This window comes from Lutra lutra, chromosome 3, assembly GCF_902655055.1.
Source record: "Lutra lutra chromosome 3, mLutLut1.2, whole genome shotgun sequence".
Lineage (NCBI taxonomy): Eukaryota > Metazoa > Chordata > Mammalia > Carnivora > Mustelidae > Lutra > Lutra lutra.
Window position 1 is genome coordinate 39,282,166 of NC_062280.1, and position 23,608 is coordinate 39,305,773.

At 44.4% G+C, this 23,608-nt stretch overlaps 1 protein-coding gene across 1 annotated transcript in view; it reads left to right on the forward strand.

Annotated features, from left to right (window-relative positions):
- The window catches only part of CAB39 (calcium binding protein 39), an 88,810-nt gene that overhangs the window by 57,801 nt on the left and 7,401 nt on the right, over window positions 1–23,608 (forward strand). Inside the window, exons 3-6 of the mRNA XM_047721287.1 lie at window positions 5,797–5,961; window positions 7,889–8,007; window positions 12,688–12,856; window positions 19,997–20,056. Of these exons, the coding sequence (XP_047577243.1) occupies window positions 5,797–5,961; window positions 7,889–8,007; window positions 12,688–12,856; window positions 19,997–20,056 (513 nt within the window). The remainder of the gene's footprint in view (window positions 1–5,796; window positions 5,962–7,888; window positions 8,008–12,687; window positions 12,857–19,996; window positions 20,057–23,608) is intronic.

Sequence of the window (23,608 nt, forward strand, 5' to 3'; positions counted from 1 at the left end):
GTAGGTGTGAAGGGACAGACAGGGAGGTGCAATAAGGAGGATGTGGTCAGAAAGACAGAGAACATGTTGCCTTAATGCCAGCAGGCCAGAGATGGGGGACTAGGCGGGCTCCCTGATATAAATGCCGATAAAGGGTGCCAAGCCACGCCTACACAGGAACAGACAAGTTTATTTGTTCTGTGTGCTATCTTCATTCAGTAAACACTCGCCACATCACCTTTTTTGGTGAAATACTTCTTAAGGTTTTCTGATCATCTTTTTTTTTTTTTTTTAAGATTTTATTTATTTGAGAGAGCAAGAGAGAGATCACAAGCAGGGGGGAGGGGTAGAGGGAGAAAGGCAGACTCCCCACTGAGCAGAGAGCCTGATGTGGGACTCGATGTGAGGCTCAATCCCAGAACCTTAGGATCATGACCTGAGTCAAAGGCAGACACTTAACCCACTGAGCCACCCAGGTGCCCAAGGTTTTCTGATCATCTTTGAGGAAAATTTGGACATGTTTCTTTCTTCCTCTTTTTTTTTTTAAGGTTTTATTTAATCAACTTGTAATTATCCATGTAATGGGGAACCGAAATCACACAAATAGTTGAAGTATGCATAAAATTAAAAGTCATCATTTGAAATATGAACTTACTCTCTCTCAGGACTGCTAATAATAAGGTTGATGAGTTTTAGTTTTTTATATCATGCTGCCGATTATCCTCTATAGATGGAAACTAACCATGGGTGTAAAGGAAGGTGTAAATTGTGAAATATACAAGGCTGAAGTAGAGCAAGTGAAAAGGGAAAGTATTCTACCCTGTCCTCACAGGCAGACTATGCTCAGTTTGGGGTGTCTCATTCCAGACTCTGCTCTGTGCAAACACAGGGGTTTATGTTTATTGCTCACTGCTGTTGCTCTGCCAGGTAGATTGCCTTTCATGCATGCACTGTGTTTTTTAGGAATTCCTTGCCTTCATGGTGTAATACCACATTTCCCCACATCCAGTTTTCATCTGGATTTTTTTTTTACTATCCTGGTGATCAAGATTACCGATTTTCAGCTATTCATCAGGCAAGTATGGCGCACCTGCCAGCACTGGGCTTCTGATGGAGTAGGAGGGAACACAATAATTAGAAATCACAAGGAAAAGCAGAATTATGTACAACTGTGAGAAAAGAAGTATGTGGCAGTGGTAAAGGTGTGATAGAATTTAGCAAGAAAGACTCCTCTGAGGAAGTGATCATTGAGCTGAGAGATGAAAGAAGAATGTGAGTTGGCCAAGAGGTGAGGCTGGGGCATGGGCCTAGGAAACCACATGTGCCAGTATCCTGAAAGGGTGCCGGTGTGACCAGAGAAGTGGCGTATAGATGGTGGGGGAGGAACTGTAGTGCAGGGTCTTACAGGACATGTTAAGAAATTTTCTCCAACCCAAGAGCAATAGGTAATTGGAGCATATTTGAAGCAGAAGTCATGACAACCATATTTATGTTAAGAAAGGATCATTCTAGTTGTGGTATGGAGAATGGATTGTAGGGAATTCTAGGCAATCAGTTAGTGGGCTACTTACAGTAGTCCGGGCAAGAACTGTGAGGACTCTGACATGGCGGGTGGTGGTATGGGGATACATGGATGGATTTGGGAGATGTGGTGAATTAGATATTGGGGCGGGGTGAGAAAGAGGGAAGGGTTGAGGATGGCTTCTGAGTTTCCAGCATGCACAAGATCATCAGTAGTAGTACCATACAATTCCCTGAAATAGAGAGCAAGGGACAAGTATCAGGCTTTAGGGCAAGATCATGAGTTCTGTTTTCAATTGTGTTAGCTTTGAGGTGCCTTGAGACATTCAAGTGGAGACATTTCAAGTGGGCTCTTGAATGTACTAGTAAGTGAACTGGATTAGAGATAGGAATCTGTGAGGTATCTGCGTTGAGGTGTTAATTAAAGGTGTGGGTGTGGATGACATCACTTTGGGAGAGATGATAGAATGAGAAGAATAGACCTTGTACCCTGCCTTGAGGGATTCCCAATATTTAAATGGCCTCGTCAAGAGGAATGAGTCAAGAAGGAGGCAAAAGGAGCAGCCAGGGAGATAGGCAGGAAAAATTAGGGTGGTGGTGAGTCACAGAGGACGAGGGAGGAGCAGCTTTAGAAGAAGGGTGTAAGCAGCACCTTCAGCTGCTGCCAAGAGCTAACGCGCACTAAAGACAGAGTCGTACTTCCGGCAGGCTGGTCTTTGGTGAGTGGCTAAAAGCTGTAAAGCGCTAGGTGGAAAAGCCCCATGGGACTGGGCTGGGAGGGACCAGGAGAAGATGTGGACTATAGCACACACAGGTGGACGCTTTTTAGACGTTTGCTTAGGGTGAGCAGTAGTGGGAAAGGGCTTTGGGGTTGGCCAAGGGAGAGCTTATTTGATTTTGTTAATGGGAGTCTTGATCGTATTTGAAACTGATTGGGGAGAAAAAAATCAAGTGAGAAGGAGTTGGCTGTTTGAGGAGGTGAGAAGACAGACAGGTGAGTTCCTCAGAAAGCCAGAGGGTTTCCATAAGTAGCCCACTAACTGATTGCCTTGAATTCCCTACAATCCATTCTCCATATCACAAGGATCTGCATAAGCAGGCGAGTACAGTGGTTAGCAGATAGGGGAATGCCCTTGATGTCCCACCCCTCCTCAGCCTGTAATACAGGTGACAGTACCATCTTCTCAGTGGGAAGAAGAGGGCTTTACACGTGGGTCCAGGTTGCCTTTCATCTAAGAAATACCATAAGTTGTTTCTATTTCCTGGCTTCTCCCCTTTTTTAAATAGCTTTATTGAGATAACTCACACATACCATTCACCCATTAAAGTGTACATTTCAGTGGTTTTTAGTTTATTCACAGATAATGTGCAACCATAACCACAGTCAATTTTAGAACATTTCATCACTTCAAAAAGAAACCTCCTACCTTTTAGCTATCACCCTTCTCCCTTCTTATTCGTCTTTTACTGTCGGAGCATAGAGTGTGGTCTGAATTCAAATCTAAAATCATATCATGATTTCAAAGAAGAGTACCTGTAAGCTGAGGCATATGAAAGGTTGCCGAGAGCCTCAAAAGTGTGATCTAGCCAGAGATGCACAGGGGGCTGGGCCTACTACTTAGGGTCACTGGTATTAAATCAGCAGATAACACACTCAGGAAATGCACTAAATGCCAGGTTCTTCCCTGTCAGAGAAAATAGCTTAAGAATAAAGATGAATAAAATGAAATTACAGAAGTAACCCATGTAATTAGTTTGTAAGAGAACATTTTCTGTTGATAAATGATTTTATATATTTGTCCCCCAAAAGCACATTTTGGGGTACTTAAACTTGGTATGTGGGATGATGAGCTGCTATCAGAAACCTAAGGCATTCACAGAATCAGGCAGTAACAGCTGACCGGAGAAGGTAAAGATTCTGCAGACCACTGATACTGAAGAAGTTCTGCGTGGGATTGCTAGGATCATCTTAAACATCTCGAAAAGAAAATCCTAGTCATCAGAAATCAGCATAGGCTTAGGGAAAAGGTCATAGCAAATTAACTTAATTTCATTGTCTTATATTCAAGAAATATGGAAGAAATAGTATATAGCTGACCCTCGAACAACACGGGGGTAAAGGGCACAGATTCCCCACACAGTCAGAAATCCACATAAAACTTTCAACTCCCCCAGAACTTAACTACTGGTAGCCTGCTGCTGACTGTAAGCCCCGCCGGTAACATCAGCAGTCACCACATTTTGTATGTTACATGGATTGTATACTGTATTCTTACCATAAAGTCAGAGAGAGGAAAGAAAATGTTACTAAGAAAATCATAAGGAAGAGCAGGGGCACCTGGGTGGCTCAGTGGGCTAAGCCTCTGCCTTCAATTCAGGTCGTGATCTCAGGGTCCTGGGGTCGAGCCTCGCATCAGGCTCTCTGCTGAGCAGGGAGCCTACTCCCCCACCCCCCTGCCTGCCTCTCTGCCTACTTGTGATCTCTCTCTCTCTCTGTCAAATAAATAAATTAAAACCTTAAAAAGAAAGAAAGAAAATTATAAGGAAGAGCAAATACATTTCTAGTACTGTCCTATAAAAATAAATGGGTGTATAAGTGGGCTAGCATAGTTCAGACCCTTGTTGTTCAAGGGTCAAGTGTTATTTTATCCAGGTGTTTAACAGAAAGCCTTTTGAGGGGCACCTGGGTGGCTCAGTTGTTGGGCCTCTGCCTTCAACTCAGGTCATGATCCCAGGGTTCTGGGGTCGAGCCCCACATCAGGCTCCCTGTTCACCGGGAAGCCTGCTTCTCCCTCTCCCCTTGCTTGTGTTTCCTCTCTCACTGTCTCTCTGTCAGATAAATAAATAAAATCTCTTTTAAAAAAAAAAAAAAGCCTTTTGAATATGATTTGGAAATAGGTTTATATGTAAGTGGCTGAATGACCATGCCCAAAGATTATGAGTAGATCGTTCATGAAAAGAGCATGATGACTCAGTCAAAATGGTAGGTTCTGTTCAGAGTTATCTCTTTTTCGGTGTTTTGGTTAATGATTGAGGCCGTGGGAGGTATACTTATCAAATTTGCAGGTAATGCAGATATGAGAGTGATAGCTGGCATGTTGGATGTCCTTCAGAATCCAGAAATAACCTCCACAGTGTTGAACAATGGGCTGTTAATGAGGTTAAATTAAATAGTGGGAGGAGTTGAAGCCTTCATTGCAGGGTCACTCAAAGACCTGGCTTCAAATGAATTATATGATTTAATTGCAAAAATTCTTAATGGTAGCCTCAGGCTACATTAACGTTTGTGACATTTATAGGGAAGTCGTGGTCTGGTGTCTTCTACATCTTTCCATCCTAAGTGGGACTGGAACATTAGCCCTACCTTTCTTAAAGGAGTAGTTACGGAGGCTGAGAGGAGGTTTTCTGGAGAATATCAGAGATGGGCAGGCTGCTCCCTGATTTGGGGTGTGTCTTTGCACACTTCTCTCCGCTCTGGTATTCTGCCTTGCGGATTCCCAGCTGTCTCCACAGGGCCTGGAGACCGCCTGTTGTGCCTGCCTTCCCCCTCCCTGAGCAGTGGCCTGGAAGCTCTCCAGGCGGCAAGCTGGGGCAATTGTGAGTTTTTCGTTTGTTCCCCTTCTCGTGAGGGTCACTATCCTGTGCTGTCTGAAATTCAGTGTTTTAAATGTAGTGTTTCATGTAATAAATTCCCCTATTTTTTCATCTTTTTTATGGGGGAAGGTAGAATGGGCTCTTGTTCCTCTCTTAGCCGGAAGTGGAAGCTCTTTGGTGATTATTTATTGCTAACATTTTAGTTTGGCATCCAAAGCCACCTTCTGCTGTCATTCCCTTGTTCCCGCCACGCTTTCCTCAGACAGACTCTGTGCTTCTCCCCTCACTCATCCCCACCGCATGCCATTCCTTTCCCTCAGTCTCCTCTTCCCTCGTTCTCGCTCGTCAGTGGCTCTCCGTCTTTAGGGCCAGCCCGGCGGCCTCTTCCATGTCCTTTCCCTCCCACGGGAGGCAGAACTGAACCTTCTCTCTCTGTTCTGCTCCTGCCATCCTAACACAGTTTTCGGCATTCCAGCGTACCTATTGTCACTCTGCTGGCCTTCCCTCCGCCGCACGTGTGTCGGTCCTCACATGTGTGCACACACGCATGTGCTCAGCCCCCGAGGGCCAGCATGGGCCGGGCCCGCCCGAGTCTCTTATGGAGTTTTGGTGATATCATATGGAGAGAAGGTATGTAACAAATGGATGGATGCCGTACATGGTTTTTTAAAGGAGTTGTTTTTCTCCTCTCCCCCACATCAGGCCACCGAAGAAGTTTCCAAAAATCTGGTCGCCATGAAGGAGATCCTGTACGGCACGAACGAGAAGGAGCCTCAGACAGAGGCCGTGGCGCAGCTGGCGCAGGAGCTGTATAACAGCGGGCTCCTGGGCACGCTGGTGGCCGACCTACAGCTCATTGACTTTGAGGTGAGAAGCCGCTTTCTTCCCTTGCAAGCGCGCTACCTTCCTCCTGGTCCTTTTCCTTGTGTTCTCTCCTTTGAAAGACGCCAAGATTCCATCAGGCTTTTGGCTGCAGGGTTCCTGCCGTGTGAGCGGGTGCCGGCTGCCTGCCCCATGAGCGGAGCCGGGCAGGGGTGCAGGACCGCCTCCTCTCTCCCCACACTGTGTGTGAAGTTTCTTAGGTATTCGTTGTGTCCTTTTGTTTACATTATATTTAATAAAGAGCTGCTGCTTTATGTAATTCACTGGCCTTGGGTTCTCAAGGAGTCAACAATCTAAAGAAGACTAGAATTTCTGGCTTCTCTTGAAAATTTTGACTCTGGCAACATTGAGCCTGCAAAGCCTACCTGGCCTCAGCTGGAACGGAGCAGCTCCCACCCCGTGGCATACTGGGGTGTGCTGCACACAGCAGCTTGCTTTTCTGTCTCAGGGCCTGCTTCACCCAGCTGTGGCTCCTGCCTGGCCCTGGGAGGCGTTTGATATCACTGCCCGAGCTTATACAGCTGAATCATGCCGCGTCAGATGTTCAGTGAATTTAACAGTGACAGTAATGGTCCTTGATTCCAGTCTGAAAGGTAGTCTGAGAAGTCTATATGGTAATGAAGGGCTCTAGCATGGGTATGAGCAGGTTCCTCTGAGTCTTTGTCATGGGTGTGCCTTGTTTTAAGCCCAGGGTTTATCGTCCTGAGTGATCAGTTCGATGTCTGTCCAGGTGCTTCAAAAACCAGGGGAGAGGATTGCAGATGGGTAATCAGATCCAACTTGGGAGAGCAGTGGGAGGGTGTGGTTCATAGGTTACTTGAATATAATTTTCATACTAAAGGACAATAAAAATTTACTTCTGTAGAACAGATGATAAAGTTACTTCCCATGTATATAGATGATATCATGTATTTTTAATAGTGTCTCAAATTCCACCAAAAGCAATTTCTATTTCCTCTGCAAAGTTGGGAATGCAGTGTTCCTTCTGCTTTGTCCACCCATCTCATTCCCTGACCAGGACACTGAATTTAATACTTATTTGAGACTCAAATTTAAGAGCAGCGTGTGCCCTTGATGTGTGTTCTTAGAGATTGCCATTGCTTCTCCTGACCTAGCGCAGGGCCCAGGATGGTCTCTGGCGCTGGAAAGCTCTCATTTCACTTACTCTCCTGCAGGCTTGTCAGCCTCGTACCAGGTGGCCATTCTGAAAAATCTCAGGGGTTTGTTTTCGTGTGTTAATTTCTTGTGCAGTTTTCTGATTATAAGGTTCACTGTATAGCAGTAAAGTCCTGCTATTTTGTTTGGTACAGGATGGTTTTATAGTTCTGATCTCTGAGCTGCTGCATCTTGTGGTACTTAGAGCCTTCATTATTAATCTATATAAAATCTCTCTGAAGTAGGCCTAGTTTAATAGGGGGATATGTCTACTTGCCATGAAAGCTCAGCTGTTTACAGGATTCTTTCAGTTTTATTATACTAGCAGAAGGCAGCTTCTCTTCCTTCTATCACTGTAAAAAGGAAATTATATGTATTGTTTACAACACGAGCATTTTATTTGAGGCTGCTTGTTCCATATGGGTGGGAATCAGATACCTGAACACTGTAAGCATATAGCAGGGTTTTATTTTTCATATCTGAGTCCACATGATCCGAAGGGCTAGAAATGGTTGAAATTATATGCAGTAAGATTTCACTTGGTGAACATAAATTGCTCATGTTAAAAACAGTGTACTACTAAAACGTAGAATTTGGAATTATAAATAAATACGAAAATTTAATATTTGTGAACATTTTAAAGTCAGATATTCAGTCATACAAATATGCAATGCATTAATTTGAGTTTACTTGGGAGGGTGGATGGGCTCTTTGGCGGTTAGTCGGGTAAACATTTTAATGATTGTATTCCTAATAGGGCAAAAAAGACGTGGCTCAAATTTTCAACAATATTCTCAGAAGACAAATTGGTACAAGAACTCCTACTGTTGAATACATCTGCACTCAACAGAATATTCTGTTCATGTTATTGAAAGGGTATGTACAATGTAACAAAATTTATATTCTCAGTTGAAAAATAAAAAGGAAAGATGGTCTTGGGCAAAGACAAGATGGTAAATGTGGGAAAGTATTTTCTCTGTAGTTCAATCAGTTCATTTTTCCATACATCTTAACACATTTCCCTCCTTAAAATTCAGCCAATGAGCTAAACTCCCATATGGGAGTTAAAAGGTAGGTGAATCATGAGCCCTTAAATTCTCAAATCCTATACAACTGAAGGAAAAAAGCCTTCTGTGGTCTTACCTCTAGTCCTTAGATTTTAAGGTTTTCTGAACTATCAGTTAAATGATGTGTTTCAAGACGTCTTCTTTGGACAGACCTGCACACGGTGAGGCAGTAGAAGCTGCCTGAGAAATAGAGCTCAGGTGCTGTATAGCTTATCTGTGTTGTGTCAACAAAGGACATGTTTATGAAGTCTGCCCTTTGCTTTTTACCTGTGTGTGTCCACTCACTAACCCACTTAGTTGGTAACTCACCTTGCATCTTCCTGGAACGAATGACTGGGCTGATAAGCAGGCATTTATGGTAGTGTGTTACTATCAGCAAACAAACAAAAACCAAAAAAGCCTGAAAACTTCAAAACAAAAGAAAACAAATCCTCTTCTCCCTCAGGAGTGAGCCTCCCTGATTGGCAAGGTCACCCCCTGTCGTTTCGCACAAGAGTTGTTTGCCAGCTCTGGGTCTGTTGTGCATCTGTTTGCCCCAGCATTGGTGCTGTTCTATTAAATTGGCGGACGAGCGTTTTACTGGCATCAGTACTGGCGTGAATCAGCTTGCTCTCCTACCCCTCGCTTTATAGCTTGCCTCCCTCTGATTCATATCTCTGCGGTTTAACACTTCCCCCAAGTTCAGACTTGTTTAGACAGAGCGTGAGTCAGTGCATGTGTTTGATGCCAGCATTCTATTTCCTTCTTTCTATTTCTAAATATCTATGTTGCTTCTTCAGATGTTGCCATACAAAATTTTTGGCATCAAATTTTTTGTTGTTACCAATCCAGAGTTGCGTGTGCAAACACGTAGTGAGTAGTTTGAAAATTTGGTGTTCTTAGAGCACCTTCCAGATGCCTTTGTGTATTTTTAAACCGAGTATTTCCTTTTCCATAGAAAGCAGTGGTTATTAAAATCTGTAAATTAGTTTGCCTATATTTTCACTTAAAAGTAGCCAGAGGTATGATATAAATATTGTTAAACATCATGTAAAGTGAGAATTTTAAGGTACAATTTAAAGAAGAATTGAAAGCTCTCATGTGAGCGGGCCAGAGCAGAAAACTCAATGAGCGGGGAGAAGCCTAGAAAATGCAGCTGGTATTGGTTTCCCCTTTTTAGCCTTTAGAGCAGAAGATGTGCAGAAAGCTGGAGGGAAGAAAATAACCAGCCTTTTCCTACCCCTTCCCCAGCTCTGCCTGTCACTAACCTCCTGTCACTCTTACTTGTAACCCTTGCCTCCTCCTCTCCCTCCTTACACACAGCAGTACTTCAGTACGCATCCCTAGGATTTTAGACATAAACGTCCGAGGATTTGTTTTTTTAACCATAGTCATGATACAACATACAAACCCAATGTTATCTTATACTCAGTGTTCAGATGTCCTAGATTTTCACCCACAAAGCACCATTTTTCCGTTAGTTTGTTTAAATCCAGTTCCAAACAAGGTCCACAAACTGAATTTGGTTCATATGACTCTTATGCCTTCTCTTTTCTTTCTTTCTTTCTTTTTTTTAATACCATTTGCCTATTGAAGCAACTGGGTCATTTGTTCTATAGAAAAATGACATATTTTGGATTTTGCATCCCTGTGGTTTCATTTAGTGTGTTTCTTTGTCCTCTGTTCTTTTAAATTGGTGAACTAGTCATTATGAACTCAAGTCTGGGGGTAGGGGGAGTTTCCATATATTTGATGTATTTCAATCCATTGCAGTTATTATGTCCAGATTTTTATATCCACATTGTGTCATCATTGGGCCATTGGGAAGCTCCTTCAAGTTGGTACTCATGTCCTTTTGGCAAGACCCTGTTAGTCTTTGACTGCTTCATGCTTTCTGGCACAAGATGTCCCTTGCTCATTTTGTACGGGTTCCTGTCCCAGACATGGAAACAGCCATTTCCTCAAGGAACCTTGCAAGCTCCCGTTTAAGATTTCTGTACCTTAGTTCGTGAGTTGAGACCGTTTGCATGCAACGTGACCACCTGCATAGGCTGGAGGTACTTTGTTGTTAGACATCAGGGAGAGACTTCTGTTGCTGGTGTCCGTGTGTGGTTTGAACGTAATCTTGTTGCTAGCGTTCAAAGGCATCTAGAGGCAGTAGTTTTTCCTCTGGTAACTTGACGTTGATGTATTTTCCTCCCTAGTGCTAACAGGCTGTGCAGCATAACTGTCTGCCCTGTACTCAATGGTTTATGGCTTAATCATTTAAGACAAGCTTGACAAACCACCATCAAAACCTGCCTGACTTGTTGTACCAAACTGTCTTACTCTTGTCTTTCTAGTCTCTTGATTATTAAATTAAGGTCAGTGAAGGTGAATTGTACGATCAGCCATTTTGTGAGCAGACATTTTCAGGACCAAAGCGCTGGTCAGCATTCTAGTTGCTGGGCCACATGTGATACAGAAGAGTCATTTGGATCTTCTTGAAGCTCCGTGATGAACCTTTGTACGACAGAGGGATTCCAGTGCTAGAGAATGAGTAGTATTTTAGGATTTCAGGGGAGGAAGTGTTTAGTCAGTGAGGCGCAAGGGTTGGTACAAGAGGTGAGACTAATGATTGGAGTTCCAAAGGTTTGGAATTTGCATAGTTAGGAAAAAGGAGATTGGGTCCAGGGATAGGAATGAACATAGTGATGGGCAGCAATAAGGAAATAGGAGTGAGTGCTTGATGGCAGAGTGGGAGAGGACATTGTACGGTAGGAACAGATCTGATGAGGGGAAGCCTGAGCATTAAGCCCAGAAATTTGTCTTTACTTGATTAGCAAGTAGAAATCATTTGGACTCCTGAACTGGAAATGCTATTGATACCCTAGTGTATTGGGTAAATGGGTTAGACACAGCTTAAACAAAGATACTACTGGTCAGGGAGCTCCTGCCTTTCTCTAGGGGAGAGTTAATGCAACAGTGGGGATGGATGAAAAGAAATGAAACTAAAATATTTCAGAGAAGTCTTATTAAAAAGGATGGGTGGTGGCGACACCAAAGATGGGAAGGTTTGGATGTGCTGAAAGGGGAAATGTATGAACTGTTCTGTCCAATGCGGTACCTCCTAAACACACTCCATCATTTTGCTTTAAATCAATTTAAATTAAGTAACCTTTAGAATTCAGTCCCTCAGTCAAGCTAGCCAAATTTCAAGGGCTCACTAGCCACATGTGACTAGCAGTAACCACCACAGTGAACAGCACAGGTATAGAACACTTACATTATCAGATGAGAAAGTTCTGGAAGACCTGTTTTAGACCTGGGTATCTGAAACAAAATCATGGCGCCAAGTTATAAAAATGAGGAAGCAGGGGAGGGCGGCTGTTTTGCGGAGGGAGATGAGATTTGAATTTAGATATGTAGTGCTTCTGGTAGACTTTTAACTGAAGTTATCCAGAGGCAACAGAAAATGCCTAACTAGAGTTCAGAAGCAGACCTGAGTAGGGGAATTGTGGAGTCATGGTGGGATCCATGAAAGTGTACAGGCAATCACTGGTAGGCTGGCAGCCACGGAGGTAGGCCCTCAGCCAGGCAAGAAAGAGGAACGGTCTGAGGGGCAGAAAGGAGAACTGAGAGAGCTTTTTCTTTTCCTTTTTCAAAGACAGAGATGCAAAGGTTGGCAGTGTGGGGACACTAAGTAGGGTGTAGAACTTACGTTGTGAGAAAAGTTTCTTTTAGCCAGGAAGAGATCTTTTGCAAGTAGAACATTGGGAAATGCAACCAGTGCGGGAGGGTTGAGGAACCGGTATGTGGGAAAGACACGAAGCCAGTGCATGCAGCCCAAAAGGCAGTGGAGGGGCCCGGGGCTGTCCGCGAGGCTGGACCCCCGTCAGAAGGGACTGGGCAGCGCAGCTGAGAGGAAAATGGGGCTCCTTCCTGATCGAGGTGAGACACAACCGTGTGTGCGTGACTGATGTCGGGGTATCCCCAGCACCCACCGGGGGGGGGTCCTCCAGGCTCTCCTTGACAAGCAGACTGTGACCTCCTCAGATCAGGCTTTCAACTTTGTAGGGTTCACGTTGCCAAGAGTCTTAAAGGTTCTGTTTTAACTACTATATTGAAACAATGAAGTACAAATGCTATATATTTGATACACTGTTTTGGATATCAAAATGCTGTTTTGGATACTAGGAATTAGAGAAACCATTTTGTTTCATAATGGTTTTTGGTTCAACTTTTGGCTTTTCTGAAGTCTTAAGAGCACCACACGTAAATCTTACCCCTATTTGGAGGTGTGACCCTAAATACTTCTCTAATCTTTTAGCTAAAATATGACATTTATTATTTATTTATCGTTATTTTTCTTTGGTTTGAAGCATTCGTCACCAGCTAGTGTGTGCGTGCCCTCTAGAATAACTTCCCCTGAGCAGTAACCTGCTCTGGTCACTTAATTAGGACACATCTGAAACTGTTCAGTGTTAGAGGAGTTTTAAAACCGCAATCATGGTTTGTTTTCTTTTTGTAGGTATGAATCTCCAGAAATAGCTCTAAATTGTGGAATAATGTTGAGAGAATGCATCAGACATGAACCACTTGCAAAAATCATTTTGTGGTCAGAACAATTTTATGATTTCTTCAGATATGTCGAAATGTCAACATTTGACATAGCGTCAGATGCATTTGCCACATTCAAGGTAACATAAAACTATAGAATTCTAAATACACTTGTAAGTCTGATTAACTGGTTTGCTGTTTTTTCCCTGAATCTCTAAGCTCCAAGTCTATACACGGCTGCCCTCTAGCGGGAAGAGAGAAGATATGTTTTATGTGAGTCTGTGTGACTTAGGTGTATGCGGTGGAGTCACCCTTACAAGGGGTGGATGAGTTCGACTGTGTGGTTGGTGTGATCAAAATTATACTTTTCTGTTAAATTACCTATTAGGTGTGATATATTGATACATGAACGTCTAACAAACAGGTTTTTCCCCTGTGTTGGAACATACTATAGTAGTTTCTTTTGGTTAAGCACCAGACAAAGTAGTTGTCTTTTGTTCAGGGCCATGCTAATTTGGAATAGGCACGTCTTCAAGTACTAGAACCACAATCAGGACAGAGATTTCCACCTTGTGGACAGCCCCAAGGGAACGATGGGCTGAGCTCTCCTACCTCATGCTCATGCCAAAACTTATTTGTCAAATGCTTGGGGGAAAGAGAGCAGAATCACCTGCACTATCCAAATTACTCTGTAGCCTCTCTTTCCTGTATACCTCATCTCCCTGTTGTATGTTTGTATAAACTAAATACACATCTGATACGATACCAATGTACAATGCGTGCATTTTTGTTGTGAATTGCAAGGTTCTGTGCTGTTTACACAAAGCAGCAATGTTTATTAGCGTCTTTCACAATGAAAGTAAAGCTTTTAGATGTTACATTCCCTTATATAAAATGTCTGCCCTCCTAAGTGAATATTTACTGCTACTTTAATCAGAATTTAATATAGTTACCCGCAGAGTACTTTGCTCAGAAACCACGAACACTGTTTTAGTGAGAAGTAGCCACTTTTCTTGTGAGGGTTCGGTTTTATGGCGATAAAGAACCCTTGAGATAATGAGCACACACCTTGGTTCCTGGGTAAAATTTGTCCCTCACGGTGAGTGAACACTCTTAAAACAGGATGAAAACCTGGGGAGCTGGCCCTTAGGGTTTCTCATGGAACGAGAATAAGGTAATAGTGTAAGAGGTGCCCAAGGATTCATTTCCCGAAAACCATTAAAGAGGATTTCAGAAGCCTTAGGTAAGATCTTAGATATTTTTATGTCAATGTACAAAAAATGAATTCGAATTCGGTTTTATAACAGAGCCACAAATGTGATGTCTTTTGTGTCCCTGCATTTTGGGGCTAGGACTCATACTTAGGATATATCGGTGGAAGGGGATACCCCATTCAAAAGCAGCAGGCCTGTTTCGGAGAGAGGTACGGTAACCCTATATGTTGGGAAGAGATCTGTGCGGAAAGGAAGCCACGAGCTGAGGGCGGCCACTGTGGGAGAGGCAGGTGGGGGGAGAGCAGAGGAGCGCACATCAGTGCCTGACCCAGGAGGGCGCGGGCAGCACAGCTGGCCCACGGGTGAGAGAGCCTTGTTTACATGGCCGGCGGGTTAGGTGCAGTCTCTAACCGTCTTCGTTGGCCTTGCCGATAATTTCATGATCAGCCCTCAGTTAGGGCTGCTGCTTAGAGTTACATTCTCACCAGGGAGAAAGCAGTGGTGGGAATCCCTGTGGGGAAAGCCGCCCTGTCAGTTCACGTTAGCCAGAGAGGGAGAGACTGGGCAGCGCCTGGCAGGTAGGTCTACTGAGGAAGGGAAGCTTTCTAGCACAGTGCAGGATACCAAGGGTAGACTATGGAAGAGGCGTGCTGAGAAGCTGCCCTGGCCTGTGTGTCTCAGCTGCTCCTGACCACACGGCAAGGGAGGAGCCCTTTCAAGAGGCCCCCTGAACAGAGAGCTCTCCCAAGAAACCAAATCAAGGGGAGTCCAAACCAAGACAGCATGGGAGAGAGCAAGCGACACAGAGCTGTCGGGCAGACCTTCCCTCCCAACCCTTCCTAGAAGGAACCCGGGTCAGTGCAGGGACAGTCTCACACTTCCTGCCAGAGGACTCTCCTCTCCTCGTTTGCTCGTGTCCTCTTTGAGAGACTGTTTGTGTCATGGAAAAAGGAGGCTAGATCTATGGCTTGCACCATCCTTGAAGAATATGACCAGACCCATGTCTCCAGAAAATGCACCCTGCACAAAAAAACTGTCAGACAAATGCAGCTCATCCATAAACCTGAGTTTAGAGTCTGTGGAACAGGTGCTGAGTCTCAAAAGGAAATTAAAACTACCTGGTCCAGGGGCACCTGACTGGCTCAGTTGGAAGAGTATGTGACTCTTGATTTCAGGGTCGTGAGTTCGAGCCCCATGTTGGGTACAGAGGTTACTTAAAAAACAAAAAAAATAAAAAAAATCAACCAAACCACCTGCTCTAAATGTGTCCATGATTTGCAGCTTGAATGAATATGTACTAAGATAGTAAATCAGTGGCCAAATGTTGTTCGTGTTTTCTTTTTTGAGGACTTAAGGAGATGGGGAGGGGGCATCAGAAGGCCAACAAATATATTTCCAATTTTTCCAGAGTAAAAGAAGGTAGATTCCCCAGAGAGGCTGGTGGAGCTTGGAGCTTGATGTTATACCTGTGTAAGGTTCTAGAAAGTATTTCTAAAGGATGATTTCTGAGCATTTTGGAAAGGAAACCATGTACCCACAGCCAGCATGGATTCACGAAGAGTAAGTTCAGTCCTATTAATCTCATAGTTGCCAGTAGCTGAAGGGATAAGAGTGTGTGGCTGCCTGGGTTCATTTCCCAGCTCTGCTGTGGATTTAATCTCAAGCTCTTAATCTGTTAAATTGGAGGTAATAATACTAGTATGTCAAGGTTATTGTGCCTCCACACAGTGTGTGTGCAGAAAACAGTAACTGTTAGAATTATCCCTTTATGACCATAAGGATATACTGGATATTGAATAATCATACAGATTTGTTTTTATGGAATCGATGAAAAGAAAAGAGCTAAAGTTTCAGCGTAGTGATTTACATCTAAATGAATGCCCTATCCATAAGGTGCTAGAGAACGGATTTGCCATCACCCCGGAGAGAAATTTCTTGTGGCTTTTCACTGGGCTTTGTCTCAGCCCAGCTGAACATTGTTAATGACTTAGATAAAGGGTGAGGAGGCCTTCTTACCAAATATGAGGTGATAGCTGTGAAGGGAGAGATAGCAGACAGTGGTGATCCTAGAATAAGGCTTCACAGCGATCTGCAGAGGCCATAACAGAACAGGATGATGACTGAGGTCTTCCCCTTGAGGAAGTCTAAAGGAGTTCCTCAAGGGGAAGGAGTTCCCAACTCTAAAGGATATGGGAATAAGACATAATAATACAGTTAATACTCAGTATAATACTTTCTAAGTGTAATAGTTACTAAAATGTAGGCAATTTCATATCCGACTCAACCATCTCCTTTACAGATAAGGAAACTGGAGTCTAGAAATGTTGGGTGAAGTCAGGCTATAAATGGGGAAGCCAGAATTTGAACCCAGGCAGTCTGCCTCCAGAGCCCACTCTGAGGAAACAAAATTCTGAATCCGTCCTGTACCATTAAACAGTGTGCTGCTGCTGCCCCAGAGCTACATGCGACCACATAGTGTCTGACCTAAGGAGCTGACGATGGTCTCACCCCACTATAAGCCGTTAAGGTAACAACACATAAATGTGCTCCATTCCAGGCACTACACTTTAAGAGGCACATAGACAAATAGATGACTTGCAGAAGACAGTAGATGGTGAGGGGGACTCAGAACCTGTCGTGTGAGGAGTGGTTAAAGGAACTTGGACGTATTTAGCCTGGAGAAGAGAAGACTCGGTAGGGACTTGCTGTGAGAGCACCACATGTATGTGAGGTGGGGACCTGTAGAAAGTGGGTTGAACCTATTTCTGTAAACAGGCTCTGGCAGTTTCTGGAAATAACCAGGGGATAGGTTTGACTCCAGCGGAGGGAGAACTTTCTAACCCTTAAGAGCTCCAAAGGAGAACCACACAGTTGGGAGAATGGAGTCTTTTGTCTTGGTACATGGTCAAGCACCAAGGAGGAAAACGAGCCACACAACTTGCCAGGGCTCTGTGAAATTGAGCCCTGGGATCAGTGGCATTACCTCAGGGACCCCAGGGCCATCTTTGCCACATGGTGTTTGAGGCCCCAACTTACTAGCTTTTAAGAATCTTTTCAAATTCAGCATACCCTAAAAGTTGGCTGCTCATTCTGCTGGGCTCGGGAGATGACCCCTGCCTTCCTCCCAGTCCTGCCAGGGCCTGGGGTATACTAGAACTTAGATAGGGAAGAAATCAGAGATCCCGCTCCTTCCCCCCACTGCTAGCAGACCCAGCACCTCCTGGTCTGGGAGAACATGGCATTCTGGAAATTCTGCAGGTTGCTGACCACTGACTGCATGACCTTTCCCCTTTGTCTTCTCTGTTGAGTTCTGTCCCCCGCTGTGGTTTGAACTCAGCAGAGCTCTTGGCTCTAGCCCCGAGGCTGAGGTTCCTTCTCATCTCTCAGTAGGTAGAGGCTCTGCCCAAGTCCCCACCTCTTTTCCCTGCTTAGAATCCGCCTTCTTCGGGGCTGGCTCTCAGCAGTTGCTCCTTTCCTACAGATGTGTCACTCCTGTCTAGGCCCTGGTGTCCTGTCTTGACAAGGAGCTTTCATCCTGTGCTGAGTTGGGGTTTGGCTCCTACTTCAGCAGTCTCAGAGCTCCCCTTCAGTCTCCGACCCCAAGGCTGTGAGATTTGATTCCCAAATTGACAGTAATTTCCTGAGTTTCCTGGTGTCTTGAAACCAGATGGTGATAGAATCTTCCCCAGATGGCAAGATGTTTGAGTCCCCCTTTTCCTGTCCAGCCCAGCTGTGAGGCTCTTGCTTCTATTTGAGACCTATCCTTCAGAGTACTTTCCTTACTCAGAACTTCAATAAAAAATCTGTTGTACCACGTATTTAGGACTTTTGCTTTCTAGAGCAATATTTTCTACCTACCTGTCCCTAATATCAACCCCAGTTGAGAGCCACTGTCTTTAAGACCCCTGCCTTGGGCATTTTCTTCTGTCAGATTATGGCAAAACCACAAACACTGGGTTCCTTTCGCTGTACTTCCTTATGTTGGTCTCCAGGATGACTTAACCACAGAAAAAGTGGAAATGACACTTACTTTTGCACGAATCCTGACACACTAATCCCTTAATCGGCTTATTCATTTGTTCATTCAGCTCACACCTCAAGACTGAGCGCCAGCCCCGTGTCAGGCACTGTTTTGTTAGGTGCTGAGGCTCGACAGTGAACGAGACAAACCCTTGCCGTTGAGGCTCCTGCGCAGGGAGGACCGCCATAAATAGACAACAGTAGCATGGAGGAGGAAGGCCTTTAACAAGCATCCTTGATGTATTCGAGGTCTTGTGTACCTCTCTCCCGGATAGCTGACTCCCGGATAACTGACTCCTGCGGGCCAGTATGCTAAGATAATACAAATTCTTCTTTCCCTCTCTGCCCCCGCCATCTCCTGCCCCATTTGGGGAAGCTTTATGGCATTTCTTTTCCAGCTTCTTGAGGCTGCTCAAACATCAGGTTTTCTAATTTTATCGATTTAATCCCCAAAGGGAATTTGGAAAAAAATTAGATAGGTCTTTCCTGGGCCCTGTCCAGCAGTTTGAACACCTGTAAATCTTTGGGGGTGGTTAGAAGCCTTCTTGAAAGCATACTTTGAAGATTGCTTGATGTAATATTTTCCCAAAACTGTTCCCTGCTTTTGTTGATTCATTCATTTATCAAATATTAAGCTCTTACTATGTGCTGGGCATTGCATGGGTGCTGGGGATTCAAAGATTAGTAAAATAGACATGACTGTTATATATTTAGAACATAAAGTCTAGCATGAGAGAGATGGTAATCAGATAATCCCACAGACGTAAAGACAACTCTGTCCATGCTTCGGTACTGGTGACCAGTCTGGAAGATTTCTCTACGGCAGTGATGTGGGAGCAAGGTTCGGAGGTGGTAGTTAGCTAGGCCGAGGGGAAAGCCTGTGTGAGGAGGCCCTTTCAGGGAAGGGCAGTCACATAGTAGACAACAAAAGAGCTCCCTGCAGGATCACTCGAGACCTGCCAGATCCCCACGAGGATGCAAGAGTTGTAGTGCTTTCCACACGTGTTTGACCATGGAGCATTTCCTAGAGCATTTCTCAGGACTGGCATTACACTTGGACATACTTCAGGAAACACTAGTTCATCGTGACCTGGACCACTCAAACATCAACAGCTAAGAAAACAAGGAGAGTTGGTTTGGAGAACAGGGATTATTGGCACTAAGCTCTCCAATGGGTGGCTCTAAAGGAATTATATTCAATTCAGTAATTCACCAAGTAGTGACTGTTTCTGCTGTCACATGTTCCATTCTCTTCCCACCTGGTGAGACCAAGGCTAGTTCATTGCTAACTTCCAAGTCCTTAAAGGCAGGAACCACATCTTTTTATCTTTGTAGCCCCAGCACCCAGAACTTTACCTGGCACATAGTAGATATTTTCTGAATGAATGACCCTTGAGTTGCATCCTGGGAGGGACATATGGGTGAGGCATAAGCTGTCATTTGTAGTCACGCGTAATTGGACTCTGAGACATTCTGAGGTTTGATACTACATTTTTGCAGCCTTAGTCTGCTTACTTAGGAGCTGATGTTTATAAGGTGGTGGGGTTTTTTAAAATTCTGTCCCTGAGAAAAAGATTGCATTAGATATGAAACTGAATGTAACAGAATTTAGGAGGAAGAAAATGGATCCTCCAACTTTCTCTAATGAAAGAAATTTCCTTTCTCCACCAGTTCGGAACAATATCCTATTTGACATTTTAACCACAATCATTTACTTTTATTTCACTTTATTGCTTTATTCCCTTTGTTTGAATTTGTATTTCTTTGAATTTATGTTTGTTTTTAAATTTTTCCTTCTAAGATTTGTAGACCTGTGACCAATCACAATCATTACAATCACAGTTTCAAATTATTAATGATTTGATTCACTTTTACCTAGAATCAGCATTTTGAATATAATTCATGTTCATGTTCAAATGTTTTTAAGTATAGTGATTTTTAACAACAGTTTTTATCAGGTAAAGTGGCGTGGCATGTTTTAGGATTCTCTTTTCTAAAGAATTTGAATGCAGAACAATTGTAAAATTGCATCTTTTCTTTCTCTAGGATTTACTTACAAGACATAAATTGCTCAGTGCAGAATTTTTGGAACAACATTATGATAAAGTAAGTATATGAACTAGTACCTTAAAATTATAAGTTTGGGAGCATCTGGGTGGTCCAGTCAGTTAAGCATATGACTCTTGGGGCACCTGGGTGGCTCATTCGTTAAGCGTCTGCCTTCAGCTCAGGTCGTGATCCCAGGATCCTGAGATTGAGCCCCATATCAGGTTCCCTGCTCAGTGGGAAGCCTCCTTTTCCCTCTCCTACTCTCCCTGCTTGTGTTCCCTCTCTCGCTGTCTTTCTCTGTCAAATTAATAAATAAAATCTTTTAAAAAAAAAAAAAAAGGCATATGACTCTTGATTTCAGTTCAGGTTATGATCTCAGGTTCATAAGATCAAGCCCCATGTCAGGTTCTGGCCGTGCTGCCTGTAGAGCCTGCTTAAGATTCTCTGTCTCTCTCCCTTTGCCCTCCTCACACACATGCGCATGTGCTCTCTCGCTCTCTCTCTCTAATGAACTGTAAGTTTTGTACCAGAAATGAAAGACTTAAGTTAGATTTTTATGCCAGATACTTATTTTGCATATGTTTATAATGGTTTTATATGGTGCTATCATCATTTCTCTACTGAATTGAGGTAATAGAGTCTTAACTTGGTCAGGAGTAGAATTTTATCTTTTTGATTGACACGGTACCCTTTGCATCTTGCTTTAGGGAAGGAAGTAAAAGTGCTTTGTTGCCAAATGACAATATACAATTAAGATAAAAAGAAAATTATTATAAGACTTAACTCTCCCTTCATTTCCATCGGTTGCTGACATTCCTGTTGCTTCTAGGAGAGAGAAGGAAGGGGCATGACCACGAGAGTGAGAAGAGCACTAGCCTAGAGGGCTCTGCTGCTGCCTTCTTGTGGCCATGACCAAGGCCGTTACCCCTGGGGGACTCAGACGTCCGTCCTCCTTTTAAAGTGAGGACAGTGGACTAGCCCAGCAGTAGGGTTCCTTCTGGTTTGAGCCCATGTTACACTGCCGGGTACTGAACTGGAAGTTCATCAACAATCCTGAGTGCTCTAGATCTGCACAGCAGCCCTCAGGCCACAGTGCCCGGGCTCTGCTCCCCACCACACCCACGAGCGCCTCCTAATGCTAGACTAGCTTAATGCCGTGCTGTCCACAACTGGATGTGTCTGCTTAGAGAAGCTGGGATAGTAACAGCCCGCTTATAATTCCCATCTAACCCATGAGATCTGGCTTAACTTTCTATTCTTCCACTGGTCATTTGAATTTTTGAAATCCTAGGCACATTATGTTCATACTATTCATTATTCACTTTGCTGTTCAACTAAATTGTAAGATGCTCGGAGGCAGAATCTGCGCTTTTGAACTCATGCATGCTCCTCTCTCCCTCCCACTCAGTAACATCCATCATGCAATGCTCAGTACATAGGGAGTCCCTCATAGAAGGCCTCACGAGTGGCTTAAACATTGCTGGTCGCCTGTTTTTTTTTTAATTTTCCATTTGGACATAGTATGTTTCTTTGCATGTGTGTTGGTTCAAAATGGGGGCCTTTCTACAGCAGTTAGAAGCATGGGCTTCGGCTCTGGGTTGCCAAGAGTCTGGCTCTAAGTCCCAGGCCCACCTTGGGTGGCTGCCTTCATTCACCCTCTGCCCTCAGAATCCTCAGCCCAAAAAGAAGGCTTGTAATAGCAGCGTCTCTGTTGTCATGGGTTGCTGTGAGGACCTAGAACGTGTGTGTCGTGGGCAAGATGGCAGCAGCTGGAACTCGGTGAGCAGCCAGTAAACGTCGGCGGGTTGTTCGTGTTGCTGCCAGGTCTCAGGGATTCTCTGACTGAGCACACTGGTGTCTTAGCTTAAAGCCCACCGAAGGCACAAACTAACAGTGACATTGGTTTAGTTTTGTAGTAAAATAGTTTCCTACATGTTAGTAATGGATGACATTGGTTAACAGGATTTTAGGAGAATTTCTGGGAGGCAGCTAACAGAAGTGTGTAGACGGTGAGGTCAGATCTGAGGGATTGAAAAGGCGAGCGAGGGGCCAGGGGTGCGATTACATAAGACTATGTCACCGGAAGTCCTGCACACCTGGGCCCTGAGCTTCCTAATAACCAGAAGGATAGAGGGAAACAGAATCCATTAAAAAGTCACAGCACCTGTAAAACAAAACACATTTCTCCCATTGGGGTTCTCAGAGGAATGGGTCAGAGTGGCATGCAGTGGACGCAGCCCTCAGGGTGACTGAGATGCCGAACTGAAGTGTGGTTAGTTCCCTGAGAGCAGATCTTGGAGGAGCCACAGCGGTGCCTGTCCTCGCCCTGGTTCCTAACCCAGGGAAGAGAGTCGATTACCCCGGGGGAGCAGTGGGGGGGTGGCACGTGGACTGCACGGGCACTCTTCAGCCAGTCCTCTGGCCGGACAGTCTCTTGTGCTTATGCTTATCGGAAGAACTGGGCCACAGACCATCTTAACCTGCATTTTCTGTCAAGAACTTGAGGGGAACATATACTGTGTCACCAACTGAAGGCAGATCCAGTTGTTTGGATCGTTGGTTTGATGATCCTTTGAGCAGAAGTGTGGGTTAACATCCTTCTCTGCAGAGGTCTCCATCCCACCTCTGCCTAGACAGAAGCATAGGTTCCGGGTTAGCCCTAAAAGCAAGGGTCAGAAAACCTTTCCTGTAATGGGCCAGGGAGTAAATACTCGAGGCTTCCTGGCCATGCAGTCTTTCTCTCTCCCTTCTCCCTCTCCCTCTCCTCTCCTGTCTGTGGTGCTGAGAAAGCAGCCATAAACAATACACAAACAGACTCATTTGCAGTACGTCGATGAGCATGGCTGTGTTCCAGCAAAACTGTATAAAAGCAGGGCAGGCTCAATCTGGCCCAAGAGTGGCAGTTCGCTGGGGCCTGCTGTATACAGACCCATCGGAAAGCATAGGCACAAACAGTTGCAGCAGGTGTGGCCTTGGCCTCTGTGTGTCCCTCATCTCCATGTCCTACCTCCTGCTTTGATGGGCTTCTGCTCCTTACCCAGCCGGTGACGCCGTGCTTGTTCGTTTTATAAATGCAGTGGACACGTGTCACTTCCCGTCTTGTAAATGCAGTAGACATGTGTCATTTCCTAAGTATGTCACATTGTGCATTCTCCAATCTTCACTCATGCGGTGTCCTTCCCTTTTTATCTCTGAAGAACACTTCCCTCCTCCCCTTTTCTAAATGAAATTGCTGCCCTTAGTCGAGATTGAGCCCAAGTCCCAACTACTCTAGGGACACCTACCTATTTGACAGTGCTGAATTTCTCCTACTCTGTTTTTCAATTATTTTCTCCTTTTGCTTGATGCACTGGAAGAACAGGTAGCTTTTCTCTGTAGTTGTGCTTCAGGCTCACTGAACTGTAAAATACAGAAATTTTCTAACACCAAGAAATGAGAGCTGACTCTACCTTGAGAAACAGTTGGAGGGTAGGAGTTATGTCTTGTGCATACGGAGTTTGGATGACAGAAGATGAGATTTAAGCCATATGGGCCTGGCTAGTCTAGCACTGGGCAAGGGTCAGTCCCAGGAACCCTACTCCTGGAGGTCATCCTCAGGAGCCCCTAAGG